Source organism: Lemur catta, chromosome 22 (assembly GCF_020740605.2).
Source record: "Lemur catta isolate mLemCat1 chromosome 22, mLemCat1.pri, whole genome shotgun sequence".
NCBI classification, from domain to species: Eukaryota; Metazoa; Chordata; class Mammalia; order Primates; family Lemuridae; genus Lemur; species Lemur catta.
In genome coordinates, this window is record NC_059149.1 from 19786924 (window position 1) to 19803849 (window position 16926).

At 43.4% G+C, this 16926-nt stretch overlaps 1 protein-coding gene across 5 annotated transcripts; it reads left to right on the plus strand.

The window, feature by feature from the left end:
- The first annotated feature begins 3628 nt into the window (after positions 1 to 3628).
- LOC123626451 (arylamine N-acetyltransferase 1-like) lies at positions 3629 to 11294 on the plus strand. 5 transcript variants are annotated; one of them, XM_045535395.1, is made up of 4 exons: positions 3629 to 4006; positions 6955 to 7118; positions 7914 to 8299; positions 10096 to 11294. In XM_045535395.1, the coding sequence occupies exon 4, from the start codon at positions 10102 to 10104 to the stop codon at positions 10972 to 10974; it is 873 nt and encodes a 290-aa protein (XP_045391351.1). In that variant the 5' UTR covers positions 3629 to 4006; positions 6955 to 7118; positions 7914 to 8299; positions 10096 to 10101; the 3' UTR covers positions 10975 to 11294. The 5 variants fall into 5 exon arrangements, with proteins under 5 accessions (XP_045391351.1, XP_045391356.1, XP_045391354.1 ...); XM_045535400.1 differs by having other exon boundaries at positions 7914 to 8285; XM_045535398.1 differs by having other exon boundaries at positions 6972 to 7118.
- Positions 11295 to 16926: the final 5632 nt, after the last annotated feature.

Genomic DNA, 16926 nt, shown 5'->3' on the forward strand with positions numbered 1-16926 from the left:
ATCAGGGTACTTTCATTCTTCTTCTCAAGGACAAACATGGGCTCCTTTCTGGGGGCGTTTGGGTCAGATGAAACATCTGTTTGCCTCAGGTGAAACATTGGGTTAGCAGCCAAAGAAACGCAACAAAACAAAGAAGGCCAGCAGAAACCATGGAAACTTCGCTTGTCTTCTGTCCGATGATGTGAATTGTATTTCATTAAAAAGATAATGTTGGTTATTAAAGCTCTGAAATATCTTCATTAATTGGACTAGAGATTTTAATTGCTGGATCTAGAACCAGGTTTCAAAATACTGTCCTGAGGGGCATTTAGGTTGTTAGTGGAGTTGTTTGCTTTGATCAGCTGCCCATTCTCTGCCTGCTCTCCTCTGAGCCCTCACAGTTTGTCCCCAAAGCTGTCTCTCCTATCTACTTTCCAGTACGTAGCTTGGTACCTTTTCTTTTACAAAATAGCCCATCTCTTTGCTCTGTTTTTTTAAATCCCACAAATCCACATACTCTCCTGATTAACTAAAAGTCTGGGGAGGAGGAATCAACATTGCTGCTTTAAAATTTTTCTTTAGATCATATTTTCTCCTAGAATACAAATAAATTATTCATATATTATATGCATAAATATATTTTTACAGACACACATTGTATGCGCACATACAATGGATATTGCGGAAGAGATTGGTTTTGTCTCACGTATATAAAAGGTACATGTTCTCAGGGTGATGTCAGCAACAATATGGCAGAAGAGGAGGTTCCTGACTTCTCTCCTCCCACAGGCACACCGAGCAGACACCTACACACGGATCAATTCTCTCCCAGAGAAAGACAGACTTCAGTGGAAAGACTCCTACACACAGGATGACTGGGAAAATATCCACATCAAAACGGGTAGAAAAAACAGGTACACTTGCACACTAACCCCATCCTGAGCACAGTGCCTTATAACCTGGAAGGAATCCCCAACTCTCAGCTTCCTCCTGAGGTGATAGGATGATAGAGTGATAGGGGCTTGTGGCACTCACGTAGCGTGTGGGTGTGAGACTTCTGCTCGTGTGAACAGGAGAGTGGGTACTCGCTGCACCTTAGCCCCAGCTGCTTCCATAATAATTCTAGCCCTGCAATCTCTCCATGAAAAAAGTTTGAAGCCCTCTCCCAGCAAGAATGGGAGGGGCAGACTCCCCATGCCTCTCCCCAAACTTGCTCCAGAGATAAATTTCTAGAATCTTTCATTAGAAGGGGCCTATAAGACCCCCCACCATGCCTAAAAAAAAGTCAGAACTCCCCACACCTTCTTCCCCAGATTGCTTCAGTGACAGCTTGCGACCAAAAGTCGCCCTCTGCAAAGAGGGTGTGAGACTTCTTGTCTGAACAAGAGTGGGAAATTGCAAAATTGCTAAAAGAATAGATTTTTAATGTTCACACCAAAAAAAACGGTAAGTTGGTGAGGTGATGTATATGTTAATTTGCTTGATTTAATCTTTCTATAATGTATATAAATATCACAACATCACATTGTATCCCATAAACATACACAATTCTTATTTGTCCATTTATAAAAGAAAGAAGGAAGGAAGGAAGGAGGGAAGGAAGGAAAGGAGGGAGGGAGGGAGGGGAAATAAAGAAAAGAAGGGAGAAAAGCCAAGGTCCTCAAATAAGAACATATTATATTTTGGGCTAATCAACACAGAAAAACAACACTGGATTAGGAGATCCTTTGAAAATACTACCTAAGACATACTGGTACAGAATCACCCTAATGTCCAGCTGAAACCCAGGGACCTTCAGAGAGAGCAGTCTTTGGTTCCAGTTTGGTTATGAGTTGCTTCCTGAATGCCTCTGTCATTTCCAGTATTTTTGTTTGGTTCTTTCATAATATTTCAATTTCTTTAGGGAATTTTTCATTCATTTCCTGTATTGTTCTTGTGGCTTCTTTGTGTTGGGTTTCTATTTTCTCTTCAATTCTATTGAGTTTTCTTACAATCCATATTCGGAATTCTTCCTCTGTCCTTTTAATCATTTCGCTTAAGTTGGTATCCGTTGTTGAGGATCTAACGATTTCTTTTGGGGGTGACTTTTCTCTCTGATCTTTCATGTTTCCTGCATTGTTTCGCTGATTCTTTCTTATCAGGCTATTTGGTAGAGGACTGGGGGTGCTAGGACTGGGTTATGGCCCTATCTCCAAGTCCCCAAGGGTCATTCCTTGACAGTGCTGGGGAGAGGCGTGCCGGTCCTGTACTGCCTTAGAGGTATTTTAGCAAGTTGGGTTACCTCTGACCTGTTGTCTTCGCCTCTTGCCAGTGGAGACTAGTGAGTTGGGTCCCCCAGCTTAAGCTCCCAGCTTGTGGATTGCACTTGTGGGTGTGACTCCACTGCCCTCTAATAGCTTGGGATGGAAGGCACCGTGCTAAGCTGTGGGGTTACCCTCCCTGTCGTTGGTTGTTGTTTGCATGGAGGAGCCAGTGATGGAGGTAATCTGATGTCCCCGTGTTAGGCTCTGGTCCCCCGGATGGGGTATACGAATGCCCCAATCTTTTGGAGGGGCCTTTTCACTCCTGAGGGTTACTTGGACCCTGTTCCCCTTAGGGTGGGGGTAAGGGCAAGATAGATTGTGGCTGGTGCCTGCAAGCCTGGGTGTGTGCGCTTCTGTAGTTGCTTGATCTGCCGCTAGGGGGAGCCGCTAATATGTTATTCAGGGCTATTCCACCACACCTGGGAGGCTGCTCCGGATGGAAAGGGTCACTTGGTGCATTGCTGAGGTCTCTGGCCATGTCTTTCCTTCCATGTCCACAAACCCCAATGCTGGCGCCGCCCAGACGCAGAGAGCCAGCCCTGGAGTGAAGTTATTAGATGACCTGAGCCGGTCCGGGGGGCTGAATCAACAGGCCACCAGCTGTCCCCTCTGCATTGCAGCCCTGCAGTCTCACGTCTGCCTAGCGGAGGGTCCTGCTCTTTCTGTCCCTCCCTGAGCTGGCCGAATCATCAGCGTTCACATCCTGGGCTCTGGACCCGATGACCGCTTTTATTGTTATTCCATAGTTCATGCCTACTCCGTTTTGTTCTCTTTTTCTCTCTCTTCAAATTTCAGTTTGGGGAAGTTTCTAGCTCACATCTTCAATGTCACTGAATCTTTTCTTGCCCATATGCAGTCTATGGGTGAGCCCATCAGAGGTGTTCTTTATTTGTATTACGGTGTTTTTTATTTCTAGCATTTACTTTTGATTTCTTCTCAGAGCTGTAATCTCTATGCTTATCTGACCCATCTAGTCTTGCATGTTTCCCATTTTTACATGAGAGTCCTTGGCGTATCAATAATAGTTATTTAAAATTCCTGGTCTGATAACCCCAAAATCTCTGCCATATATGAATTGGGTTCTGATGCTTACTTTGTTTCTTTTCTTTTCTTTTCTTTTTTTCTTTTTTGAGACAGAGTCTCACTATGTTGCCTTGGGTAGAGTGCAGTGGCATCATTGTAGCTCACTGCAGCCTCAAACTCCCAAGCTCAAGCAATCTTCCTGCCTCAGCCTGCCCAGGAGCTGGGACTATAAGCGTGCACCACAATGCTCGGCTACTTTTTCTATTTTTAGTAAAGACAAGGTCTTGCTCTTGGTCAGGCAGGTCTCAAACTCCTGAGCTCAAGCAATCCTCCCGCCTTGGCCTCCCAAAATGGTGAGATTACAGGTGTGAGCCATCACGCCCGGCCCAGACTTGCCTTTTCTTGTGTTTTAGCATTTCTTGTCATTTTATATTAGAAGCTAAACATTATGTACTGGGTTATATTAATAGCTACTGAGGTGTGTAGGCCTACAAGTGTGGGGGTTATGTTTTTCTGGCTGGGAGTTAACTCTGTGCTTACTGTTTCTTATAGCTCAGGTGCCTGAGGCGTCAGTTTCCTTCAGTGTCTTTGTTTTTGTCTCCCCTTTTGTCTTTGAGTTTTCCTAGAAACTCCTTCTTCAAGAGAGTCTGAAACTTGCATTTTTTCAGCTGTAACTCTCCACTACATACAGCGGCGTGCTGGTAAGTTCTAGGGAGAAGAGAATTCCACAGTCCTATATAATTAGGTCACAATCTTCTAGTGAACCTGTGCCCTGGGCTGTGACCCTCGAAGGTGCTTCTCAGCTTTTCCCCCTCTTAGGTGAGGCAGGAAAGCTAGAGGGCGTGGAGTTGAATGCTTCCCTTCCCTCACTGCAGTTAGGCTCTTGGAAAGCAATTTCCCTTGAGGGAAGGGGAGCCAGAATGCTCTGGACTTACACCTCTTGGTTGTTTTTCTCCTCCCCCTGCCGGAAGCACAAGGGGATTATTCTCCAGTGTCCACAGTGAGAACCTCGGGGAGGCTCCTGGGGGTAAAACTGAAAAGTACAAGACCGCCTCAGACTGAGCCCCCAAGACTTTGAAACTCTCCAGCTTGTCCGACAGGGAGCCTCCGCAATTCATCAATTGTGTGTTTAAGTCTTCCTAAAAATAGCCGGCTTCCTCTGCAGTCTTCTGATCCCGGGCTTCAGTTCTATTGAACCAAATAAGTGACCGAGGCAAAAATCCCAAGCAACAGAGGTTTATTAAGCCAAATTGAGGACGTGCCCAGGAAAAACACGAACTTGACAGGCAGACCTGTGGCTGTTTTTCAGAAGGGCAATTCGGAAGCTTCAGCATTTGAAGATACACAGCGTGAAAGGACCAAGGCTGGGTGAGGCCAAATGTTTACATTCTCGTGAGGCCCAGGAAACCTACATTTTCTGTAAGATAAGGGGAGTGTTAGTAGAGAAAAAGGCAGCGAAGGAAGCATCAATTACGGAGACGTCCCTGCTTAGGTGGAAGAATGTCTGATTCTGTTCTGTTACCTATAAACTTGTCACTTATTCTTAGTGTGGAATCAAACAGACTTTAGTTTTACATGCTGGACATAGTGACAACATCAAGTTCTTGCTTACAGGGGGTCAGCAAAGAATTCCCCTGATGAATGATCTGCAGTGCCTGAGACCTTTACCTTCCCTTTGTCTAAAGAGCTGGACGGGGTGGCCCTAAGAATTCTCTTTTTACAGTTCCCAGGATGGAGAATAAACTCTGATTCTCTATTCACCCATCTGCCTCTGCACTATTCAGGGCAGCAGTTTGCCCTGTGACCTCAATTCTGTGATGGATCTCAGAAGAATTATTTATTTTCATTTTATTCAGTTTCACCTTGATGAGAAAATGGGAAAGATAACTCCATACATTACCTGTTGAAATAGAAACCAGAAGTTTTGGTAAACAAATATTAAAACTGACGTAATTAAGCAAAAGCAAAAAAAAAATCTTCAGCTTGGAGCCCGTATTCCCATAGAGCCCTTCTTCAGGGAATTTCAGGAAAAGAAGAGCTTGTATTCTTTTCTTCCCACCTTCGCAAAAACAATTCTTTTTTTGTAGCAAGAAAACAAAGAATCGGTTACCAAACTTTAGAATTTCGACATAAAACTGAGTTACCACGTTAGAAATTTAAGCCAGACGTGCTACTGTCTCCTGTGCTTTCAGTGTTTAGAAACACAAGCAGCGAGCTTTCAGCTTCTTATGTCACAGGGAAGGCGGAGCTTCTCTTTATGTTGTCACTACTATTACCCAGCCTGTCTCTGTGCCTCCCACTGCTATGGTGACGGAGTGCTCAGTGACAGTTTACCTGTTTCCAACTTCTGCTCCCCTTCTACATATTAAAAAAAAACCTTGATATAGTTAGATTTTGGCTTGAAAGTTTTGACGACCACTCCACTGGAGGCTCTACGGTGGTCTCAAGCCCTCTGACGTCCCAGCCCTACGATCTGAGGTGCTCTTGGCCTTGGACATGAGGATCCTTGACTCTGGCCTTACCCTCCCTTAGCCACAAGCTCCCCCCCCCCCCCCCCCCCCCCCGCCGATCTCATAGTTTCCCATGACAGTTCTTGCTGGCCATCCTTAAGGGCTGCTGTCACTTTAGCAATAATGCTAGAAGCAATCTCAGAATTATAAATCTGCTAATATGAATTGTAACATTTTAATTTCAGGGGGCAAGTTTCCCAGAATCCAGGGGACAGTGGCCATCAACCCTTGAACAATTCTTTTCCTGTACTCTGCCCCAAATGGTCCAGACCCTAATTCTGCGTTCAGGGATTATGTCTTCCCTGTCCTTCCCCAACCCCTACCTCAGCCAATATTTTTCTAGCAAGATGCTCTGCAACCCATCACTCTGGGGCCTGGCTAATTTGGCAGAAGCAGCTCTTCCTCCAAACCTTGCCATTTAACTCGCAAGTGGAAATGTGAAGGGTCGTTAAGTATGCGAAGAGCTGCTCAAGGTCACTAGATATCAGAGAAGTGAAAATGAAAAGAACGCCGAGCTTTCACCCGAGACACAGAAAAGTGGCACACATTTGAGGGTTGCTAACTCCAAGTGTCAGTCAGGATATGAGGAAGATGGGAATTTTTCTTCTATACAAAAGGACGGAAATCTGGTAGTGCTACGTGAAATGAAATATGCCCACGCCCTGCCCCTCAGCGGATCCCAATCCCGATGCATATCCCAGCAAAGCTCACGTGCTAATCTACAGGGGATGTCTAGGAAAGTATTCAGCACTCCGGCGTTTGTAAAAATCTGCAGTAGGAGGCAACCTAAGCGTCCTTCACCAGTAGAACAGGTGAGTTAAATTGTCTCAGCATGGCTTCCTCTAAAAGCAAAGCCTGGCTGGGCACGGTGGCTCATGCCTGTACTCCCAGCAAGTTTGGGAGGCCGAGGAAGGAGGATTGCTTGGGGCCAGGAGTTCAAGACCAGCCTGGTCAGCAGAGTGCAATAATGTCTCTACAAAAAAAAATTTTTAAATAAAAAATAAATAAAACCTGATCCTGAGACAAGCATTTGCTTTCGAGTAGCTTATTTGGGAGGTGATTGAAGGAAGCACCAGGGCGGGAGTGGGACAGTGAGCCCAGGGCAGTGTGAGGATCAATAAAAGGTGCATCATTTCCAGGTTACCTGTGGACAAAGGGAGCATAATGCCACTAGATGACACCAGGAGGCGGCATTGTACGTGCCTAAAAGTAATCTCACCTGAGCAAGTAGGACACAGGGACATGAGCCTCCAACTGCCTTCATCCTGGACTGAACGGTGGTCCCAGGGGCATTAATTTGCAGGTAATTAATTTGCAGGCTGCCCAAGCACAGGCTGAGACGTTCACACAGCAGAGACATCGCCACAGAGACATGAGCTGGAACAGCAGGTTCAAAGGCAACAATCATGTCATGAAGACCACAGATCTAAGTTACGTGTGGACTCAAAAAACTGATCTCATGGAAATTAAGAGTAGAATAGCGGTTCCCAGAGACTGGACAGAACGGGGACAGAGGGAGATGGAGAGAGGCTGGTCTAGTACAATGTTACGATTAGATACGAGGAAAAAGTTCTGGTGCTCTAGTGCACAGTCGAGTGACCGTAACTAACAGTAATGTGTTGCATATTTCAAATAGTGAGAAGAAAGCGTTCTGAATATTCTCACAACAAAGAAATGATAAATGTTGAAGGTGATAGACGTGCTAATGTGGAAAAATCATTCCACAATGTATACATGTATCAACATCTACCCCCTAAATATGTACAATTGCTATGTATCAATAAAAAAACATTAAAAAATATATGGGGAGAGAGTAGAGAGAAATGCATAATAGCAAGAGTTATAGACCAATATCGTTAAATAAAAAACACAAGCAGAAACAAACCCACATGACCAATGTCACACTCAGACCCTATGCGAGGACTTATTTCAGACACACATCACAGTGCCTTGGGTGGAGAGGAGAATGGAGCTGAGGATGAGGGAGGAAAGGAAGAAAAATAAAAAGAGAAAGGCCTCATAGGAGTTGATGAAGAAAATGTGCCATAAACTGAGAGTGTGATTAAAACCTTCCACCTTCCTCTTCTGCCTCCTCTAGGTTATTGGATCTGTTTTTCCTGGACCCCTTCCAAGCTGTCATCTTCCATGTCACAGCTAAGAAGTCTGGCATCAGGCTCCCAGGGAGCAGGAACTATGTGACATACGCGGGCACACCCCGCCCAGCCTGGGGCATGGGGGATCATTGCATAATAGGACGCTGCACATTTTTTTCAGTGCAAATACTTGAATAAGAGGGACACAGGGGCAACCTGAGGTCCTGCAAATACATTTCCCAGAGATCCCTGCGATGATGCTAATCAGACTCTGGGTGCGGGACCGTTTGAAAGCCAATAAAGGCACCTTCTCTGCAGACCTTAGCAGTCAGAGGACTGCATTCAACCCGGTTCCTGCTGCAGGCTGAAGTAACCCAGTGAGTAGAGCTCCGTAAGTAACTTGCAGTGTGCTTTGCAATCGGGGTTTCATCCTATCTCAAATGTGTGTACGGGAGACTGGAGTCTGCACCATGCCTGAATTTCAGGTTCTCAGGTTTGGCTGGCACATGGTAGAATCTAATGCTGTAACCACACTACAGCATGACGGTGACTTTAACAGACGCTTGATTTAAACCGTCTGTGTTCAAGTCACAGACAAACCACTTGGTACCTATGAGAATGTGGCCATGTCATTTAGCTTCTGCAAGACCCAGTTTCTCTATCAGTAAAATGGAGCTAACAATACTGAGTACTTCAAGGGGTTGTTGTGAGGTTTAAATATGTGTAATAAAAAAAAAACAAAAACCCACTAACGTGTTTAAGGGAACTTCCTCAACTGGATTTCCCTATTGGATACTTGTGACATGGGAGTCCCCAACAGGGTGTGTCCCGAAGAGCCCAGTTAGTCCTGCAGACAGCAGGCTCCTAATAGTGCCTGATCCTCTTGCATTGGCTGATCAGAAAACCCCTAAGGGCTCCCCGTCCAGGTTGTGTGCACTGGGTTGTCCACAATGTCTAGGGGAGTTTCTGGGGGAAGTTTTGTCTCACTGCAAGGAGGCTTAGTGAGGAGTGTCTCCAGGAGCCATAAGTGACAAAAATTTAACTCCTTCACTGTCAGACCGAGGGCCTCTCCCCCTGAACACAGACATGCAGGATCCCCCAGGAGAGAGGAGCCTGCCTGGGCCATCAGCCCCGGGCGCTGCAGGCGAGGTGGACCTTGCTCTGGTCCCTGCTCCTATGCTCCGGCGTGATGCAACACGTCCGCCTCCTTGCTCTTCTCAGATCAACTGCTCTTTCCCTCTGCGGGCCGCTCCTTTTAGTGCCTGACCATGCTGGTGTCAGCAAGAGTCCCTCAATAAAGTCTCATTATTCTGCTTATGTCACACGCCATCCCTGAGCCAAACATCAGTCCTAGCGAAGGGCCCTTTTACTGTCTGATCCCTCTTCTTGGAACGTTCTCCGTACATATCCACAGGGCTTATTCTCTCACATCCTGAAAAGTCTCAGTGAGTCTTTCTCTAACCACCGTATTTGACATTTAAGCTCCCCCTGTGCGTTTACTAACCCCTTCCACAGCTTTAGGTTTCCCTGGGGCACTTACCACAATGGAACAGATCGAATGTTTTATTCGTTCATTCAGTTCAGTCTCTATGTCACTCCGACTCCTACTAAAATGTCAGATTTTTGCAGGCAAGCAAGCTCTAGATCAGTAGCAAACACATGATTGTTATTCAGTAAACTATTTATTGAATGAATCAATCAATTAATGAGTGAGCCAATAAAATTCTTTGAGTGAAGAACTTTGACTATATAAGGTTCAACAAGTGTGTCATGTACCTTGAATACCACGTCCTCTATTGTATAATTCTGCTGCTTACATCAGAAACTGTTTCTAAAGCTACTTAATTGATACCAACTGGAATCTCTTTTTTATTCATCACCAAGAAAACCAAAAGAAGCTGTTTATCATTTGGCTCATGATTTCTTCTGGATTTCTAGCTTTTCATGCCTGGAAGATAGAAGAAATGGTACTACTTTCCCTACAGGGTTCTGAGACTATTAAGTGAACTTGTGCACGAGAAAGGATTTCGTAGAATAAAGCACTAAACAAGAGAGTTCTTAATACAGATACTTGTAACCATAGTGTTTTTCCATAGGTAAAATACATTACACCTATAACTTGTCTACTCAAAGAAATCCACGTGCAAAAGCAATACTGTCTATCTTTGTTTTGTTTTCCTTGCTTAGGGCATCATGGACATTGAAGCATATTTTGAAAGAATTGGTTACAAGAACTCTAGGAAGAACTTGGACTTGGAAACACTAACTGACGTTCTACAGCACCACATCCGGGCCATTCCCTTTGAGAACCTTAACATACATTGTGGGGAAGCCATGGAATTTGGCTTACAGGCCATTTTTGATCAAGTTGTGCGAAGGAACCGGGGTGGGTGGTGTCTCCAGGTCAATCAACTTCTGCACTGGGCTCTGAGCACAATGGGTTTTGAGACCACAATGTTGGGAGGAAATGTTTTCATACCTGTAGTTGACCAATACAGCAGTAACATGATTCACCTTGTGCTGCAGGTGACCATTGGTAGCAGGAAGTACATTGTTGATACTGGGTTTGGATTCTCCTTCCAGATGTGGCAACCTCTGGAGTTAATTTCTGGGCAGGATCAGCCACAGGTGCCTTGCATCTTCCGCTTGAGAGAAGAGAGTGGAATCTGGTACCTGGACCAAATCAGAAGAGAGCAGTACGTTCCAAATGAAGAATTTCTTAATTCTGATCTCCTGGAAAAGAATAAATACCGAAAAATGTACTTTTTTACTCTTGAACCTCGAACAATTGAAGATTTTGAATCTGTGAATACATACATGCAAGAATCTCCAACATCTGTGTTTAAAACCACATCACTGTGTTCCTTGCAGACCCCAGAAGGGGTTCACTGTTTAGTGGGCTTCACCCTCATCTCCAAGAGATTCAGTTATAAGGACAATATAGATCTGGTAGAGTTTAAGACTCTGAATGAGGAAGAAGTAGAAGAGGTGCTGAAAAATATATTTAACATTTCCCTGGAGAGAAAACTTGTGCCCAAACATGGCGATCTGTCTATCAGTCTTTAACTTTTTAGTGTAAGGAGAAAAAGAAAAAAAAAAACTCTTGTTTTTATCATCCACCTGACCAATTATCAACTGATGAGTTATCACATTGCCTCTATACCTCCACATAATTTTCAAGAAAATCCTAGACATGAAATCATTTCACCCATAAAAATGTCAGCATATATAACTAAATAGCTTTTTAATGAAACATAACAACATACCTTTTCAAATTAATAATAAAGTCATTTTAATGATAACCTGTGGGCATTTTGGGAATCCTAGTGATTTATACTATAAAACCTTTAAAATTTGTTATTATTGAATTCATAGAAAATTTTTACTGGTAGATGAAGTAGAATATTGTAGAAAAATATATTGTCTATAAAGTATATTAAAATATTTTTGGCCAATATGTGAATCAAAGTTTTTTTTTGAAGACTTAAGATGTTATGGGCCTATGTCATTGTTCCTCAATGAAGTCGTCTTCTCACCCTCTTTCTTGTCTCCTAGTTATATTCTTTTATTAATACTTCCTTGCATGCTTTGTCATAAGAGAAAGAACATGAGCTTCTCTGTGTAGATCTGATTTGAAATCCTGTTGTTACTGGGTCAATTACTTTTTTTTTTTTTTTTAGTTCTTTATTTTATTTTTTTTAATTTCAGCATCTTATGGGGGTACAAATGTTTAGGTTACATATATTGCCTTTTCCCCACCCAAGTCAGAGCTTCAAGCGTGTCCATCCCCCAGACGGTGTGCTCTGCACCTGTTAGGTGTGAATATACCAATCCCCTCCTCCCTCCCCAAATGACCAACTCAACAGCTGATGAATGTTACTATATGTGCACATAAGTGTTGATCAATCAGTACCAATTTGATGGTGAATACATGTGGTGCTGATTTTCCATTCTTGTGATACTTCACTTAGTAGAATGGACTCTGGCTCTATCCAGGATAATACAAGAGGTGCTAGATCACCATTGTTTTTTTGTGGCTGAGTAGAACTCCATGGTATACACAGACCATGTTTTATCAATCCACTCATGTGTTGATGGGCACCCGGGTTGTTTCCACATCTTTGCAATTGTGAATTGTGCTGTTATAAACATTCAAGTACAGATGTCTTTTTTTTTTTTTTTTTTTTTTTTTTTTGAGACAGAGTCTCGCTCTGTTGCCTGGGCTAGAGTGAGTGCCGTGGCATCAGCCTAGCTCACAGCAACCTCAAACTCCTGGGCTTAAGCAATCCTCCTGCCTCAGCCTCCCAAGTAGCTGGGACTACAGGCATGTGCCACCATGCCCGGCTAATTTTTTCTATATATATTTTTAGTTGGCCAGATAATTTCTTTCTATTTTTTTTTAGTAGAGATGGGGTCTCACTCTTGCTGAGGCTGGTCTCGAACTCCTGACCTCGAGCGATCCACCCGCCTCGGCCTCCCAGAGTGCTAGGATTACAGGCTTAAGCCACCGCGCCCGGCCTCTAAAAATAATTTTTTATGCAACAATGTGTACGAGAACTTTCTGGGGTCAGGATTATGTTGACTGATTAGCACAGGAAGTTTTCAAGGAGGTTCAGTAAATATATGCAGGTCCACATATGACTCAAGAACTATGAATAGAGACATGAGCACATTGTAAGCATCAAGAGACTTTCTCTCCTGATGGAGGTTTAAACTATGTTCACAGTAGGCAGGGACTCTGCCTCATTTATCATTTATCCAGTAGGCATTGAGCAAATATTGTTGAATAAATGTGAGAATAGCCCCAGCTTCTGTCTAGTACAGTTCTTGACAAATGGTAGTGTTCACAACTTGTTTGCTGAATGATGACCTGGGGTATGACTAAAATACATGCCTTCCTATTGGAAGGGAACGTACACATAGTTATCTTGTGCTATTGGGATCAACTTTTCCCCACTCTACACCCACATCAAGCAGGCTCCTGAGTCAGCTGCAGTGGCTGCAGTATAAGGTTCTGTGCAAGTAGTATAAGCCTTGCTGTCCAATGCCCCACCCATTCTGGAAAGATGGCAAGGTGCTTTCCCCAAAGCGGTGGCTGGAAAGATCCAAACCCAGGAGAACTCAATAGCAATAATAATCTATCAAAAATGGGCAAAAAACTTGAATAGACATTTTTTCCAAAGAAAACATACAAATGACAAACAAGTATAGGACCAGATGCTCGATATCACTAATCATCAGGGAAATGCAAATCAAAAGCACAATTGAGATATCACCTCACACCCATTAGAATGGCTATTATTAAAAAGTAACAAAAGATAACAAGCGTTGGTGAGGACATAGAGAAAAGAGAACCCTTGTATATTGATACAATATAAATTAATACAACTGTTATGAAAGACAGTATGGAGTTTCCTCAAAAAAATAAAAAGAGGACTCCCATACGATCCAGCAATCCCACTGCCGGGTATATATCCAAAGGAAATGAAGTCAGTATGTTGAAGTGCTATGTGCACTGCCATGTTCATTGCAGCGTTATTCACAATAGCCAAGATGTGGAATCAGCCTTAGTGTCCATCAGTGGATGAATGGATAAAGAATATATGGCATACGTGTGTGTGTGTGTGTGTGTGTGTGCGCGCGCGCATGCACAATGAAGTACTATTCAGTCTTTAGACAGGAGAAAGCCCTGTCATTTTTGATGAACCTGGAAAACATTATGTTAAGTGAAAAGCCAGGCATAGAAGAACAAATATCACATGATCTCACTTTTATGTGGAATCTAAGAAACGATGAACTCATAGAAGTAGAGAATAGAATGGTAGCTACTAGGGCCTGGGGGATGGGGGATATGGGAGAGATGTTGGTCAAAAGATACAAAATTTCAATTAGGAGATATAAGTTCAAGAGATACATTGTATAACATGGTTATACATGATTATAGTCAATAACACCACAAAAAGTGAGGTCATGCATTTGTTAATTAGCTTGATTCAGCCATCCCACAATGCATACACATATCACAACATCATGCTGCACATGATAAATAATATATAATTTTGTCAATTAAAATTAATTAATTTAAAAAATTTAATTTTTGAAACTCAATTTTTTAATGCCACACAGTTGTCACTAGGGGTCCACATGCATATGGGATATTTAAGCACATTAACATAATAACTTGAATCTTGGTGTCCCCTTCTTTTAAAAATTAAATCCCCACTCCCTGCCTCTTAACTCTAGAATGAGGATTAACTCTCTGTTATCCCAAAGTCTTAAAATCATGCAGTGAAATAACTAGACCTTTTTGGATAAGAAAATTCCTCCTAGTGATGTCAGAGCTGTTGGGTTTTCCTTCAATGGAATGTGTTCAGAAAGAGAGAAATCATGTCAATAAACCAAGAAGGAGCCAGGATATCATACTGGATCTGCTACTGACTCTTGGCGGTCTTGAGCAATGCAATTAAACACTCCTGCCTGAGGTTCTTACCTCTATAATGAATATGACAGTGTTTTGTTGGGTATCCAGGACCTTTCTTTGAGACCTACTATGTCAGGCGCTGTGCTAAGACTTGTGTAAGGACAAACATATTCATTCTTTAGCACTATCCTGGATGGGGGTGGGGGGAGCACGTTGTTTTACCCACTGCAAAGGTGCAAAGACTAAGGGCTAGAAAACCTAAAAGCTTAATCTTAATGGCCACCCAGCCAGTCAATTGCAGAGCAAAGATTTAAACTGACTGCAAATTCCATCCTCTGCCCACTGCCCGGGAAAGCCCAACAAGGTAAAAAGCAAAATCTTTTTGAAAATCAGTCAAGTATACCCAAGAAGTGAATTACTCCCTGACAGAAAAGAAATGAGCTTGTAGACGAGCAATGGCATCCTTTTGCTTTAAAGGAGTGGGGGAGAAGTTCCTAGCTGAGCACATGTGATCTGGGTTAAGACATAATTCATCAAGGCCAGGTGCGGCGGCTCACACCTGTAATCCTAGCACTCTGGGAGGCCGAGGCAGGAGGATCACTTGAGGTCAGGAGTTCGAGACCAGCCTGAGCAAGAGTGAGACCCTGTCTCTACTAAAAATAGAAAGAAATTATATGGACAACTAAAATATATATAGAAAAAATTAGCCGGGCATGGTGGTGCCTGCCTGTAGTCCCAGCTACTCGGGAGGCTGAGGCAGTAGGATCGCTTAAGCCCAGGAGTTTGAGGTTGCTGTGAGCTAGGCTGATGCCACGGCACTCACTCTAGCCAGGGCAACAAAGTGACACTCTGTCTCAAAAAAAAAAAAAAAAAGACATAATTCATCAAAATTTTAGGCAAGGCAGTTGAGACAGGGAAGAAAACCACAGAAGCCACGGATAATTGATGGCCCTTAGCATCTTCCTTGAGGTCTCAGAGACCTCATCAATCTTTACCCAAAATGAATTTCTTGTTGTTTCCTGAGTGTAGGCAATTTGTGATCCTGTTCATCCATTTTTCCAAGAAACCTAAAGCAATGGGGACGCAGGTGAATTTCAAGTTTTATATTTTTGCCTTTATATTCCCAAAATGGGTCTGAATTATTATAAAAAGCCTCTTTGTCAAATAGATATCCCATCCAAAGGAGCAGTGTTCAAAATTGAGAATGTTCCAGGCATTTGGCTGTATTCATCTAAATCCAAACCTCAGGGAGAGGTGATACTATTAAAATGGAAATGGTACACGTCTGCATGCTTTGGTAACTTGTTTTGTGAAATTAAATAGATTTCCAGAAACAGTCAAGCACTGGGGATATTGAGTTATTGTTTAAATCTGAGATAAAAAAGACGCCCACTTTCAAAAGGAAAAGAGCTGTGAAAAACCTTGTATCTTGAAAGATGAATATGAGTCAGGAGAATGAGACAATCTTACCCTTGAGGGGGAGGAAAGGGCTTTTCCTTTCAGGGCTGGAGATGAAACATTTAAAAATAAGAATTCAAAGCTCCAAGTCTCTTGCAGGGCTTTGTGACTCAGAATTGAATTTATTAGCCTGACAAATTGGTTTTTACAGATGCCTTGATTTGAAAACCAAATATACTGTTTGGCTGATAACCTCACGGAGGCCACACATCTTGCTGAAGTGTCTGAGAGCGACAGCGTCCCCTGTGTTTGTTTATCCAGGTGACAGAGGACTCAGACGGGGGCTGTCTCCCAGGTGAGACGGTCTATCACCGTGCACAGATCTTCTCAATCAGGGCAGGTGTGGGTTGTCTCGGCGGCTCTGGACTGGGAACTTCCTGAGTTCGGCACCTCCTATGTCTCCTAACCAAAAGCAGGAGCAAAAGAACGTGTGAAATGGAGTCGAAGCCAGAATTGGAAGCCAGGACTCAAAGTCTAGACTTATTGGCTATATAATTCTGGAGCTATCACTTCTGCTTCACCTTCTCATGAGGCCGAGCGAATGCTCAGGCTCTAGAGTCAGGCATCCGTGGACTTGAACCTATCTCATGATGTGCTGGGTGTCCTTACAGAGCCTCAGTTTCTATATCTGTGAAATAAGGATCATATTGATAATAATATCACAGGCAGGGTTCTCCAGGGAAATAGTACAGAAGGAGAATGATGCTAAGGAACTGGCTCATGTGGTCGTGGAGACTGGCAAGTCCAAAGTCTGCAGGGGGAGGAGTTAGGGAAGCTGAGTTCAAGTCCAGGGGAGTCTGCTACAGAGCCAGGAAAAGCTGATGTTTCTGACAAAGTCTGAAAGCAGTCTTTGGAGAATTCCCTCCTGCTGGAAGGAGGCCGGTCTTTTTGTCCTATTCGGGCCTGATTGGATGAGGCTCACCCATGTTATGGGGGGCACTCTGCTTTCGTCAAAATCCATCCATTTAAATGTTCATCTCATCTGAAACATCCTCCCAGAAATGCCCAGAATATTGTTTGGTCAAATACCTGGACACTGTGGCCCAGCCAAGCTGACACATCGGATCAACCATCACACTCTTGGGGTCCTCACAGCAGCCCTGGGAAACGGTGGCTATTTGTGAAGCGCGTCTCCCAGG